The sequence below is a fragment of the Pan paniscus genome, chromosome 1 (assembly GCF_029289425.2).
Source record: "Pan paniscus chromosome 1, NHGRI_mPanPan1-v2.0_pri, whole genome shotgun sequence".
Lineage (NCBI taxonomy): Eukaryota > Metazoa > Chordata > Mammalia > Primates > Hominidae > Pan > Pan paniscus.
In genome coordinates this window covers 217,000,416-217,018,269 of record NC_073249.2, presented here as the reverse complement: position 1 = coordinate 217,018,269, position 17,854 = coordinate 217,000,416, and the positions used below count along the sequence as shown (strand labels likewise).

Genomic DNA, 17,854 nt, shown 5'->3' with positions numbered 1-17,854 from the left:
AAAAAACCAGGCAGGGCGTGGTGGCTCACGCCTGTAATCCCAGCACTCTGGGAGGCCAAGGCAGGTGGATCATTTGAGGTCAGGAGTTCAAGACCAGCCTGGCCAACATGGTGAAACCTCACGTCTACTAAAATTACAAAAAATAGCCGGGCGTGGTGGCGTGCACCTGTACTCCCAGCTACTCGGGAGGCTGAGGCAGGAGAATCGCTTGAACCCAGGAGATGGAGGTTGCAGTGAGCCACAATTGCGCCACTGCACTCCAGCCTGGGTGACAGAGCAAGACTCCATCTCAAAAACAAAAACAAAAATGAAAACAAAAAAACCAACCAAACAACAACAAAAAAAGATGTCTAAAGTGATGAATATCCCAATTATCCTGATTTGTTTTATTACACATTATATGAATGTATCGAAATATCACATGTACTTTGAAAATATATGTACATCTATTATGTATCAATACAAAAAATTTTGGCCAAGTGGCTCATGTCTGTAATCCCAGCACTTTGAAAGGCCAAGGTGAGCAGATCACTTGAGGCCAGGAGTTGAAGACCAGCCTGGCCAACATGGCGAAACCCCGTCTTTACTAAAAATACAAAATTAGCTGGGTGTGGTGGTACACACCTGTAATCCCAGCTACACGGGAGGCTGAGGCAGGAGAATCTCTTGAATCAGGAGGCAGGGTTGCAGTGAGCCACAATTGTGCCACTGCAGTCCAGCCTGAGCAACAGAACAAGACTCTCTCAAAAAAAGAAAAAAAAAATTCTGGCAAATTCTATTTTCCAAAGATGTCTGCAACAGTGGCTCCTGTCCCATATAGTCTGTTAGAATATTACTTCTCCTCTCTCAAGAGGTGGGTGCCCATGTCTTCTTCCTTTGAGCCTGAGTGCGCCTTTGTGGCTGCCTTGAGCAACAGGGCAAGGCAGAAGTGACTCTTCATGACTTTCAAGACTCTTTATGACTTAGATCATAAAAACACCATGCTCTTCTACTACCTTGTTCTCTTGGGACACTCACTCTTGAAGCCAGTCACCATCTGTGAGAAGGCCCAAGCAACTCATGGAGTGATCCCATGGAGAGGAACCAAGGCCCCCAGCCAGAGCTGGGTTCCTAGTCGAGAGTCACCTGCGCTTTGCCAGACACACAAGCCAGCCTTGAATGCGGATCCTCCATCCTGCCCCAGTCAAACCATCTCCACTGACACCATGTGGAGCAGAGGCGAGCTGTCCCAAAAGTCCTCCCAAATTGCAGATTCAGGAGTAAAATAAATAACTGTTATTGTTTCAGACCTTTTTTTTCCTGTGGTATTTGTAACAAACAGCAATAATTAGAATACCATTGTTATTGGAAATAGGTTACATTCAACTATTACACAGTTGCTTTTAGAGTTATAAATAACTTTGTAATTAAAATGTTAGACCTAAAGCTACTAGAAAAAGGAATTTGTGGTCTACTAGCAAGGTTAAGATAGATGCTACAGTATGAGCTTGTTGAATTTGTCTTTCTCTTTCTTTGTATCCCACAAAATTAGAAAAATTAAAAATACCAGCCCCTTGATTATTACTTCTAATAAAAACTAATTTGTATATATCATTTTCTATGTGCTGATCTTCTCCACCCGCCCTGACACACTATACCTGGCCATCGGGTTGTAGGCCTGTGCCAGGGCCCAGCAGGAGCGCAGGGAGGGCGATGATGAGTCCTTCAGCAGCTCCAGGCTCAGCCGTCTCAGCCATTCCAGCCAGTCATCTTTGGAGACCCTCCTGGCAGCGCCCCAGGCCTGTGATCCCACAGGTGACAATGGAAAACAATCAGTTTCAAGGGCCAATTAAAAAAGTCCTCATCTATTTAATGATTATTCTACTTTTAGATTTATAAAATCCATCTTTCACGATAAAATTCCCCTAGAGTGCAAATACAAAAGAATAACATTTAATTAAAAGTCATAAAGCAAGAACAGCAACTCTGGAACATACCACACTATGGAAAAAGCCTGTTTCACAACTCCTTTGTGCTGGACTCTGACTGCAGCAAAGGAGCACTACAGAACCAGAATACACAGGATTGCCACACTCGGGTGCATTCGACAAAGCCTAATGGGCTCCAGCAGGGCATGAAGGGAGCTGCGTCCTCTGCATTAGAACACCAGCTCATCTGACAGTGAAGAGTCACGCAAGAAGAGGGAAAAGGCTCAGGTTTACACCATAGTGAATCATGTTGCAACCAGGTGAGCAGTGAGCCCAAAGCACATGGCACTGTGGTAAAACAAGAAAAAGGGGTTGAACAGATTTAATTTCTACTCTATCCCCTCCAACTTCTCTCAAAACTCTGAACTCTCCAGACATCAAGAGTTACTACCAGGGGCAGCTTATTCAGGTGGGTGGAAAGGCTGAGGTTTTGGAGAACAGTATAGTGTAGTGGGCAACAGCTACACTTGACTCAATGGCTTCAGTTCAAATCCCAGTTATATAACATAATTGGCTCTCTGATCTTTGGCAAGTCACTTAACTCCCCTGTGCCTCGGTTTCCTCATCTGTAAAATGAGGATTATAGTTTCTGCTTCCTGGGGTGTTTTAAGTTAATAAATGTAATGAATTTATAACAGTGCTTGGCACAAAGTTAGTACTATTTGCCTAGTTCTCTAAAGTTAGAAACACCTGCCTGGGATCCTGGCTCTTCCACTCAGCAGCTGTAACACCCTGGGCAAATTACTTGTATTTTGCAGCTGAGCCTCAGAGTGCCTCATCTAGGGATAATGTGTCTAAACGGCTTAGCCGGAATAAAGGAGCAAAAAATGATTGTTATTATTGTCAAAACGACACCTATTTGAACTGGCCTAGGCCTAACTACACTAAATCCCTAACTTTTAAAATATGTTCTTCATAGATTTTTCCAGCAGGACACGTCAATCCTCCCTAAATGGGGGAAATCATGTAAGACAGAGCAGAAGGTCTCAAACTTTGGACTAGTGAAGTGGTCCAGTGAGTGACAAGACCCCCAGGTGCTATACCATCAAGGACTCAACCATCACCTCCCTGGGATACACTGGAGATGTGCTGTTGCTTCTAAAGAGTTACGGATGAATACAATTAGACAACCTATCACTTTATGTCAAAAACCGAAGCAGAAATGTTACAAGAGACAAACTAAATAATACCACTGACCATACAACGAGAACCTCTGAATGAGAAGGAAGAGGGAGACTAGATACCAAAGACTGATTTTTAGACCTTGCTCTGTTGAGCACGATGGGAACATCCAGTCCTTTCCTGCCCACAGATACCTGGTTTCCTCCCTACAAGATGGGTTTGTGTGTAGCTGTATTATATTATATAGCAATTGTTAAAAGCTGCACATAAACAGGGAAGTATTACTAGTTTCTTTTTCCCTCTAATGAAATGAGGTTGGGCCTGGGTAAGGCAGAGACAATTCAACACAGTGGTTAAGAGAGTGGGCTCTGGAGTCATGCTATCTAGGTCAAATCCCAGCTCCACCATTGATGCTAGTTGACACTGGGCAAATTACTTAACCCGTCAGTGCCTCACGGTCCACATCTGTAAAGTGGGACAGCAACGACAGCACCTAACTCATGGGGTTATCATGAAGATTAAATGAGTTAATATAGTGTTCCACCACAGTGCTTGACACATGGAAAGCACTCAATAAATGTCAGTTGTTACTATTACTTGATAAATGGCAGTAAATAGGTTTTCAAAAAATCATAGCTTAATTTATTGACTAGGCCAAGTCCCCCATGTGGCCCTTTCCCCGTGCTCTGTAAAACATTATCAACTCTCAATTCTCTGGGTTCTATAACAACTGTGTAAACACGAGCTGCTTCCTCTTGCCATCCACCCACTGCTGATCGCCTCATCTGGTGATGCTGGTGCCTGTTCATGGAATGCCAGCTTACTCATGGTGAAGGTAAACCCAAACAGATTATCATTCAGACAGACAGTAAAGCTGCTGAAAATTCTGGAAGGCATTCTAGAGGTATACATAAATGGTTTTTATGTTTTCTGTATCACATAAATCCAATATTATCATAACAAATAAAATGGTGACTGAGGTGGCAAATTGTTACTCTGAAAGTTGGTTAAGACTGATAAATACACCAATCCCTAATTATCATCACATGATTATAAGGAGGCACAATTTACTTCTGAACAATGAGGTCTGCTGCCTTTTTTTGTTGTTGTTGGTGGTGAGACAGGGTCTTGCTCTGTTGCCTGTGCTGGAGTGGTGAAGTGAGATGATCACTGCTTACTGCAGCCTTGACCTCCCAGGCTCAAGAGATCCTCCCACCTTAGCCTCTCGAGTAGCTGGGACTACAGGCATGCACCACCATGTCCAGCTAATTTTTGTATTTTTTGTAGAGGGGGAATTTTGCCATGTTGCCCCAGCTGGTCTTGAACTCCTGGGCTCGAGTAATCCTCCCGCCTGGCTCCCCAAAGTGTTGGAATTACAGGCATGAGCCACTGCACCTGGCCCCCTACCTCTTTTTTTTTTTTTTTTGAAGAGAATCTTGCTCTGTCACCTGGGCTGGAGTGCAGTGGCACAATCATAGCTCACTGCACCCTGGAACTCATGGGCTCAAGTGAACTTCCTGCCTCAGTCTCCTGAGTAGCTGGGACTACAGGCAGGTGCCACTCTGCTCAGCTAATTTTTAAAATTTTTTCAATTCCTTTTTTTTGAGACAGGGTCTTACTCTGTTGCCCAGGCTGGAATTAATTTTTTTCATTTTTCATTTTTATTATACAGATGGTGTTTTACTATGTTGCCCAGGCTGGTCTCAAACTCCTGCTTCAAGTGATTCTTCCATTTTGGCCTGCCAAATTACTGAGATTACAGGCATGAGCCACCACGCCCAGCTCCCACAATTTACTTCCCAATGAAATAGATCTGAGAGTGAGCTGTGGAGGATTCTGTCTAGAGTTTTGAACTTGATCTACTTTCTCAGGTGAGATAAACTAAGAGTCTTTCTTTTGTCTATCTGGCAAGGTTTATGCTTATTTTTTCCAAGTCTGGGTAGAAAGCAAAACTTCCTGGAAGCAAACTAGATTACTGAGGAATTTCCTAAAATAGAGAGAACAAAGCTCTAAAGCAGGGTGGACGGCTGCCTGGTTGGAAGGACATTCTGAACCTAGTCAGGATGAAAACATCTGGGTGGAAATGTACATCTGGCCTCCTGCCTGGCCCCTCCCTCCAGTGTGAGGTGTCAGCAGGGTGGCCTCAATGATTACCTGGGAATGCCAAGTGACTGATAACCTTTTTCTTCCTCCTAAAGTCTCAGAGTAGCAGTTACAAAATCCCCAGAGGGAAAGCAGCATCACTCCTGACCCAGGAATATTTTACTACCTCCATCTTAACCCAGCAAACGTTTCTTAGCAGTGGTCACTTGAAGCTGTTTGTGTGAGTAAAGACTCTGAAACAACAGTAATAAACCCCCAGTGCCCCGCAAAGCTGGGCGTGAGCCCGCACACACGCACAAAGGACTGTGTTCAAATCTTTATGGGTTTTGCCAAAAGAAGTGAACGAGTCAGCTAGGACACAGTCTTGCCCAGTTCTTCACCTCTATCTGCTGCGGCACATGGAGTGAGCTGGCTAATAGATGAAAAATAACACTGAAATCTAAACTGAAGTTGCTTACAGTCACCAGAAACATGAAAGACTAATGCAAAATGGAAAATACTCGATGTGGTATATTTATTTAAAGTCGGTGAAGTAATTATGATTATTGTGCTCTGATTCACTAGAGATGCTTTGAAACTGCCTGTTTTTAGGTGGATAGCTGATGGCATACATGGTGAAAAGCTGGTCATATCTTAGGCTTTGGCCAGCAGAGATAATTCAGTAATCACTTGGAAACATCTAAAACCTCACTACTCAAAGTATGGTCCATGGACCAGCAGCATCACATTAGCTGGCAGCTTGTCAGAAATGCAGAATATCAGGCCCCAAATCAGACTGCCAACAACAGAATAAGCATTTTTACAAGACTCCCAGCAACTGGTAAGCCCAATGAGTTTGAGAAGTTTGAAAAGCACTGTTTGAAAGAGCCTTCATCAGTCTCAATGCCAACTAGGGGGCTCACTAGCTTTGTTCCCTTCATGTAAAAAATGAGAATGTATTTGCAACAAAAGGTTCTACCATCCATATTCCAAGGGAGCACAAAAGGACATTTTGTTCTCTACTTTTTCTCTCTTCAAAACAAAACTACAATTTAGGCACCTGTAAAAAGACAAAATGATCTAAGTTCATGGTATCTAGATTTCTGGAAAAAACACCTGGGCTGGTTTTCGGTTGCCCAGTTTAAACAGTTAAAAGTTTTGAGTAAGTGAGAAGAGCAGAGCTCTCCTTTCCCAGTCCCCTGAAACAATGGACTTGCCTTTTGGAGGTTGATGGTGCTGACGTGCAGTTTCTTCATGGGTCCTGTTTCCACTGGTCCACTAGCCAATGCATCCCCTTGGCCACTCCTAAGCATCCGATGCTGGTAAATCAAAGGATCCTCCTCTTCATCAGCAAGTGTGTATCCCTACAACCAAAGATTTATAGGAAACACCTATAACTCTACTAGATGCTTCTGGTTTAGGAAATATCCTTAAATTTTGGGAGGTGCAGACCTGGTAGAGCCAGGATTTCAGTAAGAAGTAAAAAGTTGCACATATGGACAAAATGAACCACAGATGGGCTGACTCCCCAACTGTAGACAGTCTTTGCTAGTCACTCCTAGTTACTGACAAGCACTGACTTAGTATTAAGATCAAGCAACCATGCAACTAGCAAAGATAAACAATTGTCGGCAATGGGAAAAGCGATAAAGTGTTTGGAGCAAAGGTAGCAAACAGCCCCCATCCCCTGGCTTTTTAAAACTTTTTAAAAAGAATCATCTATTCACTTATTTATTTGTGCCACTCCCTACCTGCCTATCTAATCTAACCTATTTATTTACTTATTTTTTTGAGACAGAGTCTAGCTCTGTCTCTCAGGCTGGAGTGCAGTAGCGCAATCTCAGCTCACTGCAACCTCTGCCTCCTGGGTTCAAGCAATTCTCTTGCCTGAGCCTCCTGAATAGTTGGGACTACAGGTGCACACCACCATGCCCGGCTAATTTTTGTATTTTTAATGGAGACGAGGTTTCGCCATGTTGGCCAGGCTGGTCTTGAACTCCTGACCTCAAGTGATCCTCCCACCTCAGCCTCTCAAAGTTGTGGGATTACAGGCATGAGCCCCTGTGCCTAGCCTTTAATCTACTTTGAGATAGGGTCTCACTCTGCCACCCAGGCTGGAGTGCACTGGTGCAATCACAGCTCACTGCAGCCTCAGGTGATCCTCCCACTTCAGCCTCCTCGGTAACTGGGACCACAGGTACCCGCCATCATGACCAGCTAATTTTTTGTATTTTTTGTACAGATGGGGCTTTACCATGTTGCCCAGGCTGGTCTCAAACTCCTGGGCTCAAGCAATCCACCTGCCTTGGCCTCCCAAGGCGGGAGCCACCGCACCCAGCCCTCTGCCTGTTTTTATATAGCCCAAGAGCTAAGAAGGGTTTTTATACTTTTAAATGGTTGGGGGGAAAAAAAATCAAAAGAAGATTGATATTTTGCAACACATGAAAATTGAGAGAATCAAATTTAGGTGTCCATAAATAAAGTTTTAGTGGAATGCAGCCAGGCTCATCGTTTACACATTGTGTATGGCTGCTCTCAGGCTGTAGTGGCAGAGCTGAGGAGCTGCAAAAGAGACCACATAGTCTACAAAACTGGAAAAAAGTTTGCCAATCCCTAGTTTACAGCTAAAAAGCTACACAAACTCCCATAGCCAAGATTACAAGAATATCAAGTAGTAAAGACAACAGGGACTTCAGAACAGAAAAGAAGTATAGTTCACCTTGACAATTCTGCAGATGAGCACATCATAGCGCTGATGATTGATTCGGTGTCGCACCAGAACTTTATTCACCATTGGAATGAAAATTTGGTACTAAAACGGGAGGGGGAAGAGATGAGAAACTATCATTTTGGAGAGTGGAGAAAAAGTAGAGGAAAAAATATTATACAACTACATTATGACCATTTCTTCTGGGTTTGTGGCTAGCTCTGTGATATTCAAAAGAATCCTTCTTCCCGTCTCCCGTTATAATCCTAGTTCAAGTCCCCATCATCTGGTTTATGATGGTGGCCTCTTAACAGATCTTTGCTTCTGCCCTTGCCCCCACAGCCTATTTTCCCACATGGCATTGAGTTATCATTTAAAAATATTAAGTCAGATCTTATTTTTCCTGTGTTCAAAGTCCACCAAAAACTTCCAGTCTTGCTCAGAGTAAAAGGCAAAGTACTTACAATGGCCCACAATAGTGATTTGCATATTTTAGTGGGCGTCAGAATCACCTGGACAGCTCATGAAAGCAGAGACTGCTGGGCTCCACAGCTAGAGCATCTGATTCAGTAGGTCTTAGGTGAGATGAGGTCTTGCTCTGTTGCCCAGGCTGGAGTGCAATGGCACAATTATGGGGGTCACTGCAGTCTGGAACTCCTGGGCTCAAGCGATCCCTCTGCCTTAGCCTCCTGAGTAGCTGGGACTACAGGCACGTGTCCCTACGCCTGGCTAAGTTTTAAATTTTTTTGTGGAGACAGGGTCTTGCTATGTCTGGAGCTGGTCTCCAACTCCTGATCTCAAGCAATCCTCTTGCCTCAGCCTCCCAAGTTGCTGGAATTACGGGTGTGAGTCACTGTGCCTAGCTCAAGAATCTGCATTTCTAACAAGTTCTCAGGTATGTAGACACTGATACTGCTTGTCCAGGAATGATATTTTGAGAGTTCCAGGCCTACAAAATCTAGTCTCTACTATTCTGCCTTATCTCCATCACCTTAACTCCAAGCACTTCCCCATTGCTTGCTCCTCTGAAGTCACACTGCTTTCCTGCTGTGCCCTGAACTCTTTGAGCAAGCTGCCACCTCACCCTTAGCACTTGCTATTTCTTCTCCTTGCATCCAATTCTTTGCAACCAGGCCTTTATTTTGTCTAGGTCTCTGCTTGAGTGTCAACTGATCAGAGGTCTTCTCTGTCTACCCTAAATAAAGAGCACTTCTCCCCACTTCAACCCATCACTCTTAAGAAACAAACTGTTTATTTGCTTTGCTTCATCAGGATGGAAGCTCTATGAGAGCAAGGACTTTATTCTGTTTACCGTGTTACCCCCAGAACGGCACTTAGCTCACATAGGTTGCTCAATAAATGTTTGCTGAACACATGAAAAGAAAAAAAGCAAGTAATTCCACGTTCTCTGATGGTGGCTGGCATCAGACAAAGTCTGAGTGGCTCACAGACAAAGTCTTCTTTCCAAATAAGGCAGAAGAGCACCTGTCTGTCCAGACTCCCATCTTACCTTCTTCCCCAGCTGAAAAACAAGTGAAGACAGCGTGTCCATGGCTGTGGAGCGCAGTTCTGGGCTCTGGTCCAGTGTTCGAACAATAGGGTGAATGATCCGGGAGGCATAGTCAGTGAAATCCAGGGACTCCGTCAGGCGGTCCACAGTCTCTAGCGCTGCCCTACAACAATCACTAACATACAGTAACTGCTAACATACAATCTCCAAGGAAGAGATGTGACTGAGGGTGAGCTTAACAATCAGCACCAAAGGGATGGGAATGAACGGCTTCTAAGGTATTTTGGATGACATGAATCCAACATTTATTCCAATGGGATAGGGACAGTTAAGATTTCCATAAACCTGGGATATTTCTAGACTAAAATAATGTGAGTTGAAATAACAAAAAAAAAAAAATAGAAAGATGGCCTGGGAACTTAAGAAATGAACATTTTCAACAAAACATTAAAGCTTAATGATTGCTAGTCCCAAAGGGGAGGTGCTCACTTTCGAGATGGCAGTGGAGCTTCAGGGGCATCAAACAACTTAACAATAGGAGGCAGCAGTAAATGCAGGTAGTCATCCAGGTTGGCGCCAAACAGCTGGATTGCAGCCAGTAACTGCAAAAGGGAGCAAAAGCATGGTGATGAATAGTCAGGTCCCAAGTATCTAAGGATACGCAGCGGGTGGTGGTGTAGATAATTCTAAGTTCTCTGGGGACTGGGAAAAGCCTTTATTAAATGGCCTTGAACTATATCCTTTTGATAGCACTTTCTTCCCCTCATTTTATTTGCTTACATATTACTTTGCTTTCTCTGTGCTTATTTGAGTTGATAAGGAATCCGCTGCTGGATAATAAAGAAAATTAGTCTGGGATAAAATATTTGCCAAGATTAATCCATTGAAACAGATACGAAACATAAGGATAATCAAGAGAGGATTACAGACATTCTGTAAACTGCACACATTGGGTATTAGTATTCTTGGGATTCTGTCTTATGGAATGGGCATCAACTTGTCACTCAGAATGAGGTCTCAGCTTTTAGCTGATCACCCAGGGACTCAGAGGAAAGCAGAAAATCTCTCTGGAGGATGACGTAGGCTACTCACCTTGATAGAGACAATGCGGCCTGGGCTGTTGTCATGCATGAAGACACGCAGCATGTGTGGGATCAGCTGGGGCAGGTAGAGCTTAAATTCACCCCCAAGAGCTACCACAATTTGCTCAATGAGAAGAATGATCGTGCTCTGAATTGAGGTGTTCATGACCCAGAATTCCTACAAAGAGAGAAAAGTCAGAGGAGCTGAGTCAGGTCCCTTTCTGATGATACTTGAACAAAGGAATCAAGATGGCCAGAAAAGCAAAACTGTAGTGAGCATGGTCTGCGCCGAGATCAGCTCCTCACTCCCCTCCTCCCACTGGGCCCTTCTTGTGTCCTATGTTGCAGCTATACTGGACAAACTCAATTGCATTTCCCCAGATGCACCAGGCTACCTCAGTCCTCTGGGCTTTGCTCATGCTGCTTCCTCTGCCTAGAATCCCACTTCTTGCTCAGCTAAGCCCTGTCTGTCTTTCTAGACCTGGCTCTAGCCTCACTTCTCCCAGGCAGGCTTTCTTCTTCTCCTTCCATGATCCACTTGGGTCCTTTGCACTCCCTTTGATAGCGATAGCAGTTGTAAGACTTCCTTTGCTTTGCCGTCCTCCCTCTAGACTGTAGGCTACTTAAGGACAAGTATCCTATCTCTGTATCCCCAGAATCTATCAATCAGAGCATCTGGAATATTCTAGAATGAACAGATGACTAAGTCACTCAAAAAACTCTGAAGTGGTCCAGGGTGGACTTGGACCTTACTTTGGTATCACCTGATCTCTACCAGAGGGTGACTCCAGTATTACAAATATTTCCTGGCTTTTCTGGATTTAGATTTTGCTATTAATAGATAGCATCTGATATCTGTCCCTTCCCAAAAATCTATCCATCAGGCCTGAACAGTGCCACAAAATGAGCCCCTTTCTACACCCACATGGTTATTTTCCACACAAGTTACTAAAATAAAAACTTGGCCAACTGGCCACAGATCCTGCCTCAGTGCTGCAAAGCAAATTAGTCCAAGCCTCTAACTCCAGGAAAAGATATCATTTCTATCAACTCAAAAAGACAGCTGCCTACCACCATCTTTAAAAGTTCTGGAGTAGGAAATTTAATGATAATAGAAACCCTACTAATGATGGCAACACATGAATGTTAATATTCTTGGAGCCTCTAAATAGTTCAAAGTAGAAGTCCATAAAAACAAGGATAACTCCTTAGATGAAAGGCTTTATAAAAAGATATAGTATTTTTATTTAAAAAGGTATCTTTAAAAGCATAATGGTTTAGAAAGCAAAAACTATACTAGAAGATGCTGGTAAAACTTCCTTTCTCTCTACTTGGAGAGAAGTATTCTCTCTGAAAAAGCTGTGTTTTCTAGGTTAAAAGTGTTGCCAAAGAAACACCACAGATTTCACAGCCTCCAGAGTCTGTCTGATGTTCATCCACTTGAACCCTACTCTGCCTTCTTTAGAGAAGGCCAACCTACCTCCCAGCTGCATTATCATCAGCTCCTCACAGGGGCTTCTCTACCTCAAAGATGTCAGGCAGCCTGCCGAGGGATGTCAGCTGGATCACTGTTCACAAAGACTATTTTCTTCCCAGGCTCGGGGGAGCTCATTAAAATGCCCAGAATCAACAGTCAAAGGAAGAGCCCCCGTTGCACCTTCTCTATCTGGGATGAAATGAAAGCTCTATTTTGCAGGTGTGAGGCTCCCTGCCTCAATTCCCTGTGTTTTGGTCATCAACCTGTTATGACTATAATATGGTCATACTGTATCCTTGTTTAGCCTTCTTGGGGGGATTAAGGCACAGATTACTTCATCCTCCTCCCATGAGGACACTGCTTCTTCCCTTGCCCCTCCTCCCACTAAGACTAGCCATCGGCCTCTTTAACATTCTGCCTAAATCCTCCTTGTACAGAGGCTTCTGTGGTAAGAGTCAGGGAATAGAGCAGCTTTTAATTATTTATACATGTAGGGAGGTTTTCAGTTCTGAGATCCAGGTGCTGGGAAGTTCCATTTGAAACCAGCCATTCTGATTTTAGTCCTGCTAAAATCAAATAGTCCAGCCATTTTGATTTTAGTCCAAACTAACTACAAAGGTCTGGTGTGAAAGAACAGAAATCTTCCAACTCTTTGAAGACATGCCGTCCCTGTGAAGCAATCTTCCCCGCAGAGACATTTAAATTATATAGAACACAAGGAAAAATGATATTGCCAATGGGGTGTCTTCTGGCACCTACTTAATGCATGTTATAAAATCCTGGAACCTGAGCCTTTTCTCATGTGCCACTGCAGTCAAAAGGTGATATGTATGGTTTTGGAGGTAGCAGTGTAAAGCATCACCTTGTTCCTTGGTGCCCAACACGTGTCCGTCATATTTAACAGCCCTAAGAAAACCCAATCCCTTCATGGTTTATGAGCAGTAACAAAGAGGGCTTTCATGAAAATAGAAAAGCACCGTTGTGATATTAAAGTAAAATTGCTTTGTTGCGTGTGAGGCAAATAACCCAATTGTCTATTTCTGGCAGAACAATTACTGCAGGATTTCTCTTCAGCCTTCATGCCTTGTAGTTTTGTACCTGGGAACCTGGAGCAACAGCCCTTCCTCCCCCTCAAAATCCAGTGGGCTTTGTTCCACTTCCTGTACTAAGACTGTAACAGCTCTACAAAGATCCGTGAAAAACATGTCTATGTCATTCAAACTTGCTTCTGAGCCTTCCTTGACCCAAACATGGAAGAGGCCAAAGCATTAACTTCTACTCACTCTCATGAGGGTGACTATTTCATCCATATAAGGTCTGATGTGGCTCTTCACAAAGGACACCAACATTCCCAGCTGCTGGAACAAAAACTGAAATGGACAAGAGGTCAACCAGCTGGTATCATGAAGGACATTGAACCCCCAGACTTACCTTAAGCTCATGTGAACAAATAAAGACAACTATGGAATGGGTTTCCACACTACACTATCTACTGAGAATATATTTCAAAGACCCAAGCTTGGCTAGGTTTGGAGGCTCAGTGCTTTGGGAGGCCAAGGCGGGAGGACTGCTTGAGGCCAAGATTTCAAGAACAGCCTGGGCAACATGGCTAGATTCTGTCTCTACAAAAAAATACAAAAAATTAGCTGGGCACTTGCCTGTAGTTCTAGCTACTGGATGCTAAGGTGGGAGAAATGCTTGAGCCCAGAAGTTCAAGGCTGTAGTGAGCTATGCACGTGCCACTGCACTCTACAGAGTGCAGGGTGACAGGGTGAGACCCTGTCTCTTAAAAAAAAAAAAAAAAAAGACACAAACTTAAATGGTGATAGTGGTGGGGACTCAAAACAATTGTCAGAGGTTTTTACACACAAGGCGAGCCAGTTACTGCACAGCAGGGGCTTTGTAACCCTCATTTAACCTCCCTGTGCCCAGGCTCTTCCATGGGAAAATGGAGATAATAATACTTACCTCATAGACTTCTAAGGCTTAAATGGGATAATTCATGTCAAGCACTAGAACAGGGATGTGAATACTATTCAGTGCTCAATGAATGTCTGTATCATTGAAGGATTCCTGGAATTACTAAACTTAAAAATAAACCTGAAAGTTTTTACCAACTGTAAATGTACCTTTTGTTTATTTGGCTCTAATTAATTACCACTTCCTTCCTAAAATAAATACAGCTAACTCTTGATTATGGGTATTGTAGCTCATTTATAGTAATTAACTCATTACTTAGGTCTTAATTAATTAACTATGTCTCTGAGAGATTACGAGCCAAAATAAGCAAGCAAACTGGGGTAGGGATAGGATGAGGAGATTCTACTGAAGTCAGTACCTTTTAGGTGTAGGAAGAAAAAACATGCACTAAATAAAGCTGGGAATAAGGAAGGTGTGGGTAAAGAAAATCTCAACTACTTTCCAGGTTAAAGATTTGTCTTCAAGATGTAGGTTTTATTTTGTTATGAGCTTCAGATAGTATTACATGCCAGTAATAAGTAGCAAATAATATTTGACACCCCTTCCCCCAATTTTTTTTTTTTTGAGACAGAGTCTCACTCTGTCACCCAGGCTGGAGTACAGTGGCACGATCTCGGCTCACTGCAAGCTCCCGGGTTCAAGCCTCCCGGGTTCAAGCCATTCTCCTGCCTCTGCCTCCCGAGTAGCTGGGACTACAGGCGCCCGCCACCATGCCCGGCTAATTTTTTTTTTTTTTGTATTTTTTTAGTAGAGACAGGGTTTCACCGTGTTAGCCAGGATGGTCTCGCTCTCTTGACTTCATGATCCGCCCGCCTTGCCCTCCCAAAGTGCTGCGATTACAGTCGTGAGCCACCGCGCCCGGCCCCCTTCCCCAAATTTTTACAGCTCTCTCTGCCTTTGTTTCTCTCCATTAACAAGGATAATTTAGAAAATGAACATACGTATTTTCACTCCTATCCACATGCAAGTCGGGTAAGTTGGAATAAATAAAAAGCATTACTTAAAAAAAAAAGTGCTATCTCAAACAGTGAGTAATGGACTTATAGTACTCATTACCCAAAGAGGCAAGATCGATAGGACATACAGGATTGGGCTTAAAGAAGAGTTTGAACATATTCCCTAATGATAACTTTGACTTCTAAGGTGATTACAGCCTGGTCCCCATGTGGCACACATTTGACTCAGTAGGCTCATTTCTACCTATCTCCTGGTCCCAACCATCCCCCAAATTGAATCACTACAGTTTTGTAGTGATTCCCTATACAAATATGTATAGTGGTCCCTATACAAATATGTTATTACAGGCCGGGCGCGGTGGTTCACGCCTGTAATCCCAGCACTTTGGGAGGCTGAGGCGGGCAGGTCACAAGGTCAAGAGTTTGAGACCAGCCTGGCCAACATGGTGAAACCCCATCTCTACTAAAAATACAAAATTTAGCTGGGCATGGTGGCATGTGCCTGTAATCCCAGCTACTCGGGAGGCTGAGGCAGGAGAATTGCTTGAAACCGGAAGGTGGAGGTTGCAGTGAGCTAAGGTCACACTATTGTACTCCAGCCTGGGCGACAGGGCGAGACTCCATCTCAAAAAAAAAAAAATGTTATTACAAAGATCAAGGAAAATGAGACTAAATATAAAGGTTCTTCAGGCAAATTTTTGTTATGCAAAGCCTGAAAGAAAGTAGAAAACCTAAGCTGGAGGAAAACAGGCCTACAGAGATGGCGGGGAGGTCAGAGAAAACTGAGAGACAGAAAGAGGAAACAAGCTTCCTGGTCCTTGGTGCCATTTTATTAGGCATGATTAGGGAGCATTTCCGTGGCTTATTCATAAGGAGTAGCTGCCCAAGGGACATGGACAGGCAAGCACCTCAATGCTGAGTAGAGAGCTAGAGGAGCTGCCTCTTCTTCCTTAGCCTTTCACATGTGTTCTCTTTTTGCTCAGAACATGAGTATTTTAAAAGAACACAGTTTTGCTCCTGAAAATATGATGCACTAGATCTCCTTCCAAACTCCCCCACTATGAAAAGCCTAAAATTAAGTACAAAAATATAAACATGATTATAAGATTATTAGAACTGAAGTGGCCAGGCGCAGTGGCTCATGCCTGTAATCCCAGCACTTTGGGAGGCCAAGGTAGGCAGATCACCCCGAGCTCAGAAGTTCAAGACCAGCCTGAGCAACATGGCAAAACCTTGTCTCTACCAAAAGTACAAAAAAATATATTAGCTGGGCATAGTGGCATGTGTCTGTAGTCCCAGTTACTTGGAAGGTTGAGGTGGGAGGATCACTTCAGCCTCAGAGGTGAGGTTACAGTGAGCTGAGATCATGTCACTGTGCTCCAGCCTGGGCAACAAAGTGAGACCCTGTTTAAAAAAAAAAAAAGAACTAAAGCCTCTCACATAAAGCCAGACTTTCAAAGAGCTACATATTAAGAGAAATGGTGAGTTAAAAAAAAAAAATCTGTCCACTGGTAAAAGGAGATAAAGAAATTTGCCAGTTGTGATGTGGGGTCTAGGCAGAAAAATGCCTCCCCTAAGAGTTCATAATTTCAGGCATCTATTGTACAGGTTTAGGGATTTATTTTCACTAACTGTGTGGCCTGGGAATCTCTAAGCCAAGAAATTAAAGTTCTCATGGACCACCTGGCAGAAGTAAATGCATATCCTCTCTGGAGAGATGCAAATTTAGAGCAGATTTTCTAGTATTGCTCCAGGGAAAGCCCAGTTGAATATGCTATATGATTTGAAATTATAAAACACGTGAGGAAACAGACCACTACAAGCATGACTTCTCAGAAACAATATACACAATCAGACCCACTAAGAATTTTATATATAATAGGAGTATTCAACAGAAAATTTAGTCTGTTTAAAATGCCTTAAAAAAAGTGGGAATAAGGCTGGGCACAGTGGCTCATGCCTATAATTCCAGCACTTTGGAAGGATGAGGCGGGTGGATTGCTTGAGGACAGGAGTTCAAGACCAGCCTGGGCAACATGGTAAAACCCTGTCTCTATTAAAAATGCAAAAAACAAAAAAAATTAGCCAGCATGGTGGTGCACGCCTGTAGTTCCAGCTACTCAGGAGGCTGAGGCATGAGGATCACTCGAACATGGAAGGTGGAGGTTGCAGTTAACCGAGATCGTACCACTGCATTCCGGCCTGGGCAGCAGAGTGAGACTTGATCTCAAAAAAAAAAAAAAAAAAGAAAAGAAAGAAAAAAAAAAATAGAAGGGTATAAGGACAAAATTCCAAAAAAGATAATAGATGAGAATTTCTCAGGAACTGATAAGATACCAATCCTCACATTCAGAAAGCCCTCCAAGTCTCAAACAGGATAATCAAAAGAAATTCACATCTAGATATATAATAGTAAACACTTCAGGATAACAAAACAATGAGAAGTAAAGCCACAGAAAAAATATGTAAAAGGGATTCACGATTTCTCAACGGCAACAAAAAGAAGTCAGAAAGTGGGATCGTATCTACAGTTGTAGGAGAACCTAGAATAATATTCTTAGCTAAAAAATAAATTTTTTAATTTAATTTTTAAATCTCCAAATGAAGATTTAAAAAGAGGGTGAAATAAAGACTTATTCAGATAAGAGCAGTTTATTTCAATGAATGCTCCTAAGAGGAATTTGTACTATGAAGAAAGAATGTGATTCTAGGAGAAAGCTCTAATATGGAAGACAGGGTGATGAGACATGAAATATGTGTGGATGAATATAAACAAACACGACATAAAACGACAATAATGTTTAATAAGATGGAGGAAGGGGGCCTAGGAACGCAGGCACCCTCTAAAACAAGCTTGTCCAACTCCTCGTGCTCTAGAAGCTAGAAAAAGCAAGGAAAACAATTCTCCCCTAGAGCTTCCAGATGGGAACACAGTCCTGTCAACATCTTGATTTTAGCCCAGTGAGACCTC

General features: G+C 43.1%; 1 protein-coding gene across 2 annotated transcripts in view; it reads right to left on the bottom strand.

The window, feature by feature from the left end:
• The window catches only part of MTOR (mechanistic target of rapamycin kinase), a 157,416-nt gene that overhangs the window by 97,133 nt on the left and 42,429 nt on the right, over nt 1–17,854 (bottom strand). For both annotated transcript variants that reach the window (XM_003822083.6, XM_008975614.5), the window contains exons 20-26: nt 13,231–13,317; nt 10,481–10,648; nt 9,878–9,990; nt 9,389–9,551; nt 7,891–7,983; nt 6,389–6,535; nt 1,638–1,780 (exon numbers count right to left, since the gene is read on the bottom strand). In XM_003822083.6, coding sequence (XP_003822131.1) covers nt 1,638–1,780; nt 6,389–6,535; nt 7,891–7,983; nt 9,389–9,551; nt 9,878–9,990; nt 10,481–10,648; nt 13,231–13,317 — 914 coding nt within the window. The remainder of the gene's footprint in view (nt 1–1,637; nt 1,781–6,388; nt 6,536–7,890; nt 7,984–9,388; nt 9,552–9,877; nt 9,991–10,480; nt 10,649–13,230; nt 13,318–17,854) is intronic.